The sequence below is a fragment of the Callionymus lyra genome, chromosome 10, assembly GCF_982586985.1.
Source record: "Callionymus lyra chromosome 10, fCalLyr1.hap1.1, whole genome shotgun sequence".
Classification (NCBI taxonomy): Eukaryota; Metazoa; Chordata; class Actinopteri; order Syngnathiformes; family Callionymidae; genus Callionymus; species Callionymus lyra.
The window spans coordinates 12,684,431-12,696,798 of NC_141827.1; the positions used below are offsets into that span (position 1 = coordinate 12,684,431).

Sequence of the window (12,368 nt, forward strand, 5' to 3'; positions counted from 1 at the left end):
CTGTAACTATCTTAATCAGTTCTACAGTTTCTCATTGTGCCTGAAACACTTCACACTATACTTAAGTTGTCCCAGCATCCCGGGATCAGAGGCTCTGGGTAATGGGTATCCACTGCTGCGAAACTATCCCATCAGAAAATGGAATTGCAAAGATAAAGTTGTCAAGATTTTCTGCCGTGGATGTTTCGGCGGCGTTTAGCTCAGCACCATCATTTATGTGACCTTTGACCGCTGACGCAGGAGGCCCGGAATGAGCTGGTTGAATTATGGATCACTCCTGAAAGTAAACCCATTTTCTGCCGCTCACATTCACTTAATTTAGTACCCACATCCTCACACACACACACACACACTCACTCACGGATAAAAAGGTGGTAAAACTGTGGCATGTTGACGCCGTAGATTTCTGGTGCAACAACATCACGCCAGGATTCAACGACATGTCAGTAATGGACTGAAATTTGCTGAGACTGTCATCATCCTCTCAGAGCAAAACTCAATCTCCATATTATTTTAAGAGCGGGAGAAAAGGTCGGCGAAAAGGTCTGAATAGTTATGGACGGGTCAAAAGGACGGGGAGGATAAGGTCAGGTGATCCGATGAATACGCTCTCCAACTCTAAACTGAATATGGAGATGAGGCGTAGGATTCATGAAAGTGTCATAACTCTGCATTCAAAAGAAGCTAATCTGCTGCCATGTAGCGACTCTTGCAGATTAAGTACTGAGACATTAGATGACAGTGATTGACATTGTAACACAAAGTTGACCTTGAACTAGAGTGAACTTGGGCATACTTGATTATTGGATGTATTATTATTTGATTTATTTGTTTTATCGATTATTTTTTTAAATTGCTGAATTCAATATGATGTTCATTGTTGCATGGTGCAAATTCTAATTCTCACTGCTCAAGACAGAAATACATCTAAAAGGAAAATGAAAACATCAACAAGATTATGGGTCAAAAGCAGAAAATGTTTACAAAATAAATTATTAATTATAATTATTTTCCATGTTCTTTTAAGGTTTATATTTCAATTAAGTGTGTACATTTTTAAGTACAGTTAACATGCTAATGTGTGACAGTTGCTGTGTCTCAAATCGCATACTAGCGTACTCAAAGTTAGTATTTTTAGTGCGTTAGTGCGTCTCAATTCTTAGTATGCGAAATTTAGTGCACCGTGCACACTAAATTGGCGTACTAACACGCCCACACTAACCACCCTAAACGGCCGCCATCTTAGTGACGTTTTAAACAGAAGTTACGTCATATATATATATATATATTCATATACTTACAGGTGTATTTTCAGCAGCAGTAGGAGGATAAACACGTCTTCGGTGCTGATACCAGCTTAAATATCTCGGGAATATTTCGATTGTCATATTTTTTCTTTATTTCTTTTTCCAAAGTTGCAAAACGTGCTGCCAGCAGGTGGCGATAGCATTCAAACAGCTGGTTGAAACCATCGTTAAATAGAAGTAGAAGAAGAAGCTGTCATGTGATTTCCGGTTAGTATGTAGCAGCAGTGTTTGATTTGAGACATACTATCTGTGGAGAATTTGCGTACTAGTTAGTATGTACACTAAACTGATGCATACTAACTTCTAGTATACTAAGAGTAGTATGTGATTTTAGATACAGCAAGTGTTTGTAAACTTTCTGTGTTGCAATTCATCTCTCAGCCGCTAGATGGCAGCAGTTATCACGCCGTTATGACCGCAAGATCCTGGAGCTGACTAAGGATGAGAGGATACAGTCGACTCCAACGGCTTTTAAAGTGCTCTTTGGGAAAACTATGCGTCACTGTTGGTTCCAACGTATTGTTACCACATCATAGTAGTAACTTCTTACTCCAATATTCTTTTTCCTTATTTATTATGTAAAGTTATTTTATCTTTCACTCGTGTAAAAATCATTGTTTCGATCTGTGGTTTCATCAGTTCAATAATAATCTTCACATTTGATTCGTAGGCAGGTCCGATCACGCCTCAGTCGTAATGTTTCTGCGACGAATCTTCCTCTCCTGGATGTTTTAACGTCACCTGGTGTTTAAACGTCGAGCCTGCACACGGCCATGTGGACATAGTTGGGATAAAACCCCAGTGATTCGCAGCAGCTCTGCTGCAGGAAGAGTCCTCGGGATGAAAGCTGAACTTGTTTCTGCTCCTCAGATGCTGCAGTGCTGCGCCGACAGAAGACGGTGGTGACGGACATGTGCTACCCGACCGAGATCTCCAGCCTAATGGACTTTGGCACTCCAGACTGCCCGCTAGGCAAAGGTATGATCTTCAAATATCAAGGCGTTGCCGTGGCGACGGACATGGATCCATCAGTGGTGAACAGGTTGTGTGGAGAGACAATCACAGCAGCTGCTTCTGTGGTACAGACTAATGCTGTTACTGTTGTGTCTCCAAGTTGAATATTTCCCCCACATTAGGATGTTTACATCACACTTTGATTTATTTCATTATAAACATGAAGAAGTGTATTATTAATGAATAAAATAACATATTTGTGCAATGAGATTTACCAAAAAAGGGCTCTTTTAATGTATTATAAATCTGTAAAAATGATAATATATTAATTGCAAGATAATCATAATAAAAAAATCCCTTTATAGTCAATAAACATTCTTGACTATAGACTAATTATATTTATTGTTTAACCACAGAAAAATTGCTTAAACAATCAAAAACAATGCAGAGTTAAAATATATAATTTAAACACAACACAGGACTCCCAGAAAATCAAAGAAAAGCACAAATAAAAACGTCTTAAGATGTTTCTTGAAGGAGTCAGTAGATCATCAAACACAGAAGGAGAGGAAGATCGTTCCAAAGCTTAGGAGCAACAGCCTGGAAGGATTTCTCTCCTCTGGTCCTGAACCGTGTTCAGGAACCATCAGTAGATTCTGATCCACAGACCTCAGAGCCCGAGCTGGGGTGTAAGGCTGGATCAGATCACTGATGTAAGGAGGAGCCTGACCATGAATAGATCTGAAAGTAAGATCCAGAATTTTAAAATTGATCCTAAAAGAACCAGGCAGCCAGTGAAGAGTTTTAAGGATCGGGGGAAATGTGAGTTCTTCTACTAGAGCAGGTCTGAATTCTTGCTGCAGAGTTTTGTCTGTGTATAATATACATTTAATGAATATATTACCTTAAAATTATCATTGTAATAATTGAACCAGGACAAAACTTGAGTCTTCTTCGGCTTGTCCGGGGTCAGGTCAAGGGCCCTCCAGCGCTCCCAACAGTTCTACCCTGAGCCTCTCCCGGACGACCATGCTTCTCATTTAAAAAAACACATTTTGCCCTTTACTGTATTTCTGTTCTTTACTCGAGCCACCTGTCCTAGTTCAATTCATTTTTAACTTGGTCATCAGCGGAGTTTAGTTCTTTTTCCTGCTTCTCTTTTAACGTCATGGAGACTGAAAAGAATGTTGCAACGGTTGCGTCACAGCTGCTATTTCCCACTCAAACTTGTGCTGACGATAAGTCTTTTGTGTTAGTGTGTTTTGTCTTGTGCTATAATCACACTTTTTCATTGATCCCAGTGCAACGCCGGCTTTGATCGATGTGGTCTTTTTGCCGTTATGAACGACGTGATTATTGTTATTCTGCTCAGGATCGGGCAGAAAATAACCGTCATTTCCCATGAATCCTGGACGTGTGTGAAGCATCAAAGTCCATTAAACTACAATTGATCACTGGCGCCGGCTCTTTTCAAGTCCATCAGCATCACCTGCTGCTCGGTGTCGACCCGTCCTCCGCGGCCTCGCGTCAAGGCTAGCCGGGTTTTTAATAATGTCAATCAAAGCGCCGCGCGACTATAATGCCGGGCGAGGAGGAGAGTGCGACCGCATGGAAGAGAGGCAGAGATTAGGAAAAAAAAAAGCTTTTTGTGAACTTTAATCAGACTTGATGAGCAGACGGAGAATAAAAGATGTGAAACATTTGATTTTTTTATCATTTGTGTTCAGCGCAGCCGGAAAATTGATTTTCCATCTCGTCTTAACTGGTCAATACTTTTCAAAATATCCACTTCTGCCTTGATTTTGAAGGTCTTTGGCACCAGTTCTCTTTTGAATGCTCGCTCTGAGGTCTGTGGATCAGAATCTACTGATGGTTCCTGAACACGGTTCCGGACCAGAGGTGAGAGAAATCCTTCCAGACTGTTGCTCCTAAGCTTTGGAACGATCTTCCTCTCCCTCTGTGTTTGATGATCTACTGACTCCTTCAAGAAACATCTTAAGACGTTTCTATTTGTTCAGGGTTTTCCGTGATTTTCTGGAACTCCTGTTGTGTTATCAGTTTTATCTTGAGCTTTAAAGTATATACAAGTAAAGTATATACTTTATTGAATATTGTTTTGATTTTTAAGCGCTTTGTGACCCTGGTCTGCAAAAGCGCTATATAAATAAAAAATACTTACTTACTTACTTTTAAAGTTTAAGGCAGTCAACTTTTAATAACTTTTCCTTCAAAATAAAAGTCTTATTCTGTCCTTATGTTATTAAATGTTGAAGTAATTGTTATGATAATTCAAAGGGTTTTGGCGAGTGAACTTAATCCCTTAACTTAAAATGTTAAAAGTCCATCAGGCAACAGGACCCAGTACATCAGGTAGTGTAAATAGTGCTGTTTATCCACAAGTTAAGTTAAGTAGTGAAAATTGATTTTCCATCACGTCTTAACTGGTCAATACTTTTCAAAATATCCACTTCGGCCTTGATTTTGAAGGTCTCTGGCACCAGTTCTCTTTTGAATGCCTTAAAAGTTTAAGGCAGTCAACTTTTAATGACTTTTCCTTCAAAATAAAAGTCTCATTCTATCCTTATGTTATTAAATGTTGAAGTATGAAATTGCATGCACCAGCAGACACACACACACTCGTGAACACACACTCACTTGATGACAACAGCAGTTGTGTGACATCACATTTTGAATATAAATCTGAGTATATTCTTCTTTCTTCTTCCTCCTGTTGTGCATTCAGTGTGTGAACTGTTGTGTCTCTGACGAGTGTTGCCAGGTTGTTAAGGCTCAGTTGAGCTTCACTTTGTGTAATTGTTCTGATAATTCAAATGGTTTTGGCGAGTGAACTTAATCCCTTAACTTAAAATGTTAAAGTCCATCAGGCAACATGACCCAGTACATCAGGTAGTGTAAATAATGTTGTTTATCCACAAGTTAAGTTAAGTAGTGACGTGTGGAGCTACCTGACCTTCTTAGTTACACACCTGGAGTTTGTTTGTTGGCGGTCAGGAGGGGGCTGGGGGGGGTGAGGTCTGGTTGTTGAGTCACGAATGGTTAAGTATTTTGTTTTTAAAAACTTGCCTCACACACTACACCTCAAAACCCCTTAGCATTCCGAGCCGCTCCGACTTTCGTCCTTTCGTGACAAAGGCCGACTTTTAGCTTTCCGACCGCGCGCTCGGATCCTGGCGTCTCTAACCAGATACTTGTCACATGAAGCAATGGAGCCGTCAATCCCTCGCCGACGCCTCAAGGACTTTTCTGTCACACTCGCTTTCCTTGAGTGACGCTTCTTCAGCGAGCGCGAGCACGACGCCGGTCCACGAGGGCGCGAGTGCAGACGCACGAGTCCAGGAAACGGTCATTAGTTGTTCATTCACGTCCAGGCCTGTGACGAGTGTGTGCGCGACCTTTCACCCGCTGTCAGCCGGGATTATGAGGAGATAAATAAATAACGCCGTGATCTCCTCGTGTGCTTTAGAGAAGAAACGCAACACCATCAGCTCCATTATCATCCAGTAAGAAACCGCTAAAGGTCGTGGCGGAGGCGAGGGTTCGCCGAATATATTCTCTTCTTGTTATTTGAGCAGCCAATGGACTCCAAGGACGTATATATTCTTTAAAATGCATTTGTTAATGGTTCTTCTCTGGCCTTGTGCATCCTATCTGGCGCTGCAGACGGCGCTGACTCAGCAGTTTAAGGACCCCCCGTGGAGTCAAAGATGACGGAGCTTATGTGCTAAAATCCTCATGAATTTCAGGGGAAAATTGCTATGATTTGTTGCTCTTGTATCCATTTTATTCAGTGTTTTTTTTTTCTTCAAAACCAAAAAGTGAATGACAGCGAAAAGCTTTCATTAAAACGTCAAGCATACATTTAAAAAAAAACTTTTAATTTCCCATGTTTGCTACAACCATCTTAGCTTGTAGCTTATTATTGTATATATACCTTGTTGGCCACCAGGAGGAGCTAGAGATCCAGTTCTCTGCCGAGGCCCTCAGGTGTGTCGCCGCCCCTCCTCCTTCTTCCCCCGCGTTCCAGGTGTCGCTTGTTCCTGGGTGTGTCATCGTCGGGCAGCAACAGTAAGAAACTGGAAAGTGCAGCCCGAGTGCCTCTCGAACTTCCTGGTTACCTGCAGGGGGGGCGGAGCCTGAGCTCAGCTGGGAGCGGCCGGCTGCTTAGAATTGTGTGTTTTACTCGGCGTACGCATGTGTTTCCCTCTCTTTTCTCACCTGCTATGAGAGCACACACCGCAGTCAACAGTGGAGCCTAGCGGAGCCCGTGCTGAGGAGGACATGAGGTCCGAGAAGGAGGAGGCGAAGACAGGTGAGCGGCCCGGACCGGCAGGTGTGACATGTCGTTGACATGTTGTTCCAGGGAGGGCTCCAGGAGCGACGCTGTTCCACTGCTGCGAGGTTACGAGCGGCTTCAAGTTCACTTGGTTGTTCGATGGCATTAACAGAATGTTTGGAATTTGAGCGTCACTGGGTTCCAACCGTTTCTGTTCCTTCAGTTTGATTATGGATTCTTATTCTGACAACAGAGTTGATTTGAAATGACTTTTCGCAAGTTTTTGATTCTCCAACTGGAGCAGTTACAGATGCAATATATCTATGGTGACTCGTTTCTATTTGTTTACGGTCGTAATAAGTTCCATATGATGCATTTTAAATCCAGTCATAGTTTCCCAAAATACTTAAATATGATTAATTATGATTCTCAAAATTGTTATTATAAACTAAAATAAAAAATGCATTTAAGAAAGTTCTCTAAATAGTTCCTGATGTTTAAAAAAACAGCTTTTTCTTTATTTTCATTTGTATGAAATCATTTATCTTAATTAAGTATTTGAATATTATATTTGTGGTTCTGTACATGTCGAATACTATCTATACTACTATACTATACACATATCTGTTACTAAGTAAAATATTTCAAGGATGCAATCATTTTTTTTGTCATTTAATTATATATATATACTGTACATAGAGTACAAGAGTTGAAGACCATTGATCTGGAAGACACAAACATGTCCCAGGAGAAGAGTATTTGGTGGTCTGCTAGTGTTCGGCTTCACTATCTTGTCAGCCATCTTACCTGAAATAAAATACTATTAAGAATAGTTAAGAGAATTCATACTAAAGAATAGTGTTTATAGATTTTACTGTATTTCATAAAAATGATCCACAGTAAAAAAAAAAAAAAAAAGGAATTTTCCGCCTCAGTTGAATTCCCTGTGCATGTAATTGAGCAAGGCTCTCAGCACTGGTGTAGCAGCCTACATTTTCAAAGAGGATTTCTGGCGGTGGTTCTGTCGTGGGTGGGATGCGTGCGGACTCTTCATTCTACGCTCACCAGATGACTTATTTCTCGGCTGTCGCTCCGAGAAGATGATGTCGATTTGAAAACGGCTCGATTCCAAGTGTGGTTGTGTTCACGGCCGATAAGATTTGAGCTTTTTTGACTCGTTTCTGATGGTTGATATTCTGCCTCTGTGTTGGACGTGAGTCCGAACGACGGCGGTTTTACGTCGAGCGTGGAATGTTGTCGCCTCTGACGGCGCTGGTTCACGAGGCTGCGATTAGAAAATGATTCATAGCTGCAGATGCAAAAATGTTGCGTCTCTCATTCGTACACAAGGATTAAATACACCTTACGATCCTGTCATTTCTGTTCTACTGTAAAATGAAAGGGATCAACGTAAAGCTTTCGACTGATGATAAACATGTCTATACTGCTCCTAGAATTAGAGTCGCATGCATTATTAATCCCATCGTTGTTCATCACTTAAAGTACGGTAATAATACACAGTGACCCACATGAGTCCACACAGATAACAAGGGATCATCATTTCATCTGCATTAATAGTTGTGAATCAAGGAAGTGATACTTGTTATGACTATGGTTATATTTGAAAGTCTTTTCCTGGTCACACAAGGAGCCTCTTCTTGAAATCTAACGGCTTGTAGCGTAGTTTGCTGTTTGTGTATCTATAGTCACTTTGACAGGTAAGACGCCGATAGAATCCTCCTAAATTAAGAAGTTGTTTCTCTTGTGAGGCTGTTTTCATCCGGCCCAAAAGAGTTTGAAAAGAAAAACACGAGTTGGAACGAGCCTAGAAAAAAAGGACGTAATTATAATTTTTTATTATGACAAAACAAATGAGCTAAAAGTGTTATTTAATTCAATATCATCTCATTGAAATGTACGTGAAATATTGCGTCATAGCGTGACTTAAAGCTAATGGTTAATGTGCTAGCATGTGTTGCTATGGAAACACGGTTGGGCGGACGCTAAAAAGACACTTTGATATTGTTATTGTGAATCAATACTTCAACTGCATCGTTGTTTACTCGCTGGATGGTGAGCCGTGAGTCAGCTGTGGAGCTGTGGTCACATGACACGATGTCATTATTAATCATCTCAGTGGAAAATAAGATGGTATTGTGTTACAAGATGTTTTGCACCTGCGGCACCTGAGTTGATTAAGACTCTTTCACTTTCATTTCCATGAACCTATAATACATGTATTTATTGTATTTAATATTAACAGTATCTTTCTCTCTCTCTCTCTGAACAAATGTATTTGTTGTTGTTGTTAAATCATCTACACATGAACAATATCTAACCTGTGCTGTGTCTCAAATCGCATACTACTCTTAGTATACTAGAAGTTAGTATGCATCAGGATAGTGTACATACTAACTAGTACGCAAATTCTCCACAGATAGTATGTCTCAAATCAAACACTGTCGCTACACACTAACCACACATGACGCGACAGCTTCTTCTTCTACTACTATTTAACGATGGTTTCAACCAGCTGTTTGAACGCTATCGCCACCTGCTGGCAGCACGTTTTGCAACTTTGGAAAAAGAAATAAAGAAAAAAAATGAGAATCGAAATATTCACGAGATATTTAAGCTGGTATCAGCACCGAAGACGTGTCATCCTCCTACTGCTGCTGAAAATACACCTGTAAGTATATGAATATATATGCATATATATGATGTAACTTCCGTTTACAACGTCACTAAGATGGCGGCTGTTTAGGATGGTTAGTGTCCATCGAACCATACTCAGTTTTGTGGGCGTGTTAGTACGCCAATTTAGTGTGCATGGCGCACTAGATTTCGCATACTAAGAATTGAGACGCACTAACGCACTAAAAATACTAACTTTGAGTACGCTAGTATGCGATTTGAGACACGGCACTGTAATATACAAGAATTTGAAACATTCAAGATGCAACATTGGAAGATTATTCTCAACTTCCTTTTACATGACAAGTGATGAACAACAACAACAACGACGGCATGTTCGACACGTAAATGAATAAAAAGCATCGAGCATGTCATGGTTAAAGGAGTTACAAGATAGTAGGAATAATGCATTTATTTGGTGACATAAGTTTACCAAAGTTATGTACTGCAACTTTACTGTTTGTTGTGTGCTTGTTGTGACCTCTTGTGGCGGATGAACACCAGGGTGTGGGTTTGATTCCCACTCTGTGCAGTGGCGATGCACGCCCGAGGCTCCGAGTCGGAGGAGATAATCAGTTTGACCGATTACATGACAAAAGACAGATGGTGCTCATCACTCCCGGTGTCACGCTCGTGTTTTCATTAACACGCCGCACCAGACAAAACTGCTGACTTTGTTGTCGTCACCGAGGTCTGTGAGGAGCCGTGCTGCGATAGAACCGAGCTAATATTTATCTTGAATCCGTTTATGATCTGATGTCACATCTGTGCTGTGTTCTCTTCTCACTGGAACACACACAGAGAGAGTGTGTGATCGAAGCATGGATGTGAGATATGTGGAGTCGCTTGACATGTTCTGTAGGTGTTGTTGCATTTTCAGGTGACGTCTGTTGTGAGAAGATGTGTGTCATTCCAGCATCGATTCGTGTTGATGTCGTGGACCCGGTTCATTTGACTTCATTGAGCAAAACATCCACTTTCAAATGAAATCTTCTTGGGTTTATTCAGTAAAAAAAACTACTACTATCTATTCTGACAGTTAATGCTCTGACTGACACATACTTATTTGTTAATTAATAATAATAATAATAGTAATAATCTCTATTCATGTAAGGGAATCCTTTAGATAAACATTCATGAAGCTGTAAATAAACCTACTGTTCTCAGTTGTATCTTGACCTTTAAAGTATATACTTTATTGAATATTGTTTTGATTGTTTAAGCGCTTTGTGGCCCTGGTCTGGAAAAGCGCTATACAAATAAAAATTACTTACTTACTTACTTACTGTTGCTAAAATCATTATACATTTGTAAAGATTCAGGGAATATTTGTTCACGAGACTAATGAATATTTATTCACAAATAAATCAATCATTTATTAATTTCAATCTGCTTCATTTGGCTGAGAGACCTGTGATAAGCAACGCTTATAAAAGAGGATTTCTTCTCGAACTGCCCCTCGTTCAAAGCTCAGACATAAGCAAGCGCTGCAGTTTTAATTGACTTGTCCGGGCAGGTTCTGAGACAAAGTCTTTCTCGGCTGTGTGAGACAATCTTTGAGAAAATCCTTCGAGGTTTAACTTCCCACGCGGAACTTGACCCTGTGAGTGACTCGACCGCAAACGACAATTTTATATTTTATATCATCATTCATTAAATCTAATCTGTCAAAAAGTATCCAATATATTAACGATTAAATGACTGTTTATTATAATAATTAAGAATAATTGCAGACTGACTGAGTAAAATAATATCATGTTTGTAACATTGATAATATGGAGTCGAACCAGCAGTCAAAACACTGGCGTGAACAGAGCAAGAGTATCGTCTGTGTGTACAAGAGGGAGTAGTTGGAGAGTGAAGGTTACACAACGTGTCATAAATACTTGAGTCTCTGTCGCTTCATTGATATAAAATCAGCTTTTGTTTTTTTTACAAGCCGTAGAGTTTTATTCGCAGCGTCTGAAAAAAACGATCTTGATTGACGACTATCTATAAGATTCTTGCTCATGTGTTGTGTGTGTGAGATCTGATGCACATAATAACACACTATTGTAAAAACTACACAAATCTGCTCAACACTGACAATCGCATTGTCATGAACGAATCCATAGAATACAATATTTAGTTTTCTGAACTAATCATGTCCTCTAGAAAAAATTTAAATTATTTTCTTAATATTTTAACATCTGCAGGAAACTCCTCTGCATGTTCTAGCAGTCTGTGGTGACCAGTGTTTTGTGCTGTGGTGTGTTGGGGTGGGAATGTGTCCAAGAGGAGTTTTAACAGGTTGATCAGAAGGACTGGTTCTGTGGTTGAAGCTGGACTCACTGGTGACAGTTGCTGAGAGGAGATCTCTGGACAAACTACTGTCCATCATGAATGATGACAGTCATCCTCTGAACACTGTCATCAGTGAGCAGAGAAGCAGATGGAGCACGAATAGTCCTCCCATGATGCAACACTAATAGACTCAGGGACTCATTCGTTCCTTGTGCTATTAGATTGTACAATTCTGAGTTTGGGGGCAGGAGTGGAGTGAAAGTATGATTCTATTCTATGTTAATCTTTGTATCCTTTCTTTGTTATTTCTTATATGTCTTTGATCTATGTTCTTTATGTTATTTATCTTAGATTGTGTCATCTTGCACTTACTTTTCATTGCACTTTGTTCTTGTTCTTGTTTTATGAACCTGTGTCTGTGTTGCTGTATGCTGGAAAAACAATTTCCCGAAGGAGACCTCCAGAGGGATTAATAAAGTTTATCTAATTTAATATTTGTATGCAACAAGCGCTGGGCTTTATATTAAAGATTCTATTGTAACACTTGTTTCTATATAAGACTATATCTATCATGATATGATGCAGACGATTATTTCTGATGTAATTATTGTTTCTTTACTCTCCAACACAAAATAGACTTTTAAGTTTTCCAAAAAATGGATAAAAGAATCTTAAATCTCAATTGTAAAACTAAATCTAAAAAGCGAACACACAGAAAAGAATAATTTTGATAAAATGGTGAAGAAATACCACACCATTAGTGCTGTGAAACAAATTAGAATCTCTGAACATATGTGTTTACAGAGTACGTCCTAGCATGATGACCTTTGAGCCTG

General features: G+C 39.8%; 1 protein-coding gene and 1 long non-coding RNA gene across 3 annotated transcripts in view; one reads left to right on the forward strand and one right to left on the reverse strand.

The window, feature by feature from the left end:
• Nucleotides 1-12,368, forward strand: part of kaznb (kazrin, periplakin interacting protein b) — a 120,426-nt gene that overhangs the window by 89,232 nt on the left and 18,826 nt on the right. For both annotated transcript variants that reach the window (XM_087800318.1, XM_087800317.1), the window contains one exon: nt 2,178-2,285. In XM_087800318.1, coding sequence (XP_087656444.1) covers nt 2,178-2,285 — 108 coding nt within the window. The remainder of the gene's footprint in view (nt 1-2,177; nt 2,286-12,368) is intronic.
• LOC148070385 (uncharacterized) overlaps nt 1-12,368 on the reverse strand; it is a 64,078-nt gene that overhangs the window by 19,531 nt on the left and 32,179 nt on the right. The window lies entirely within an intron of this gene.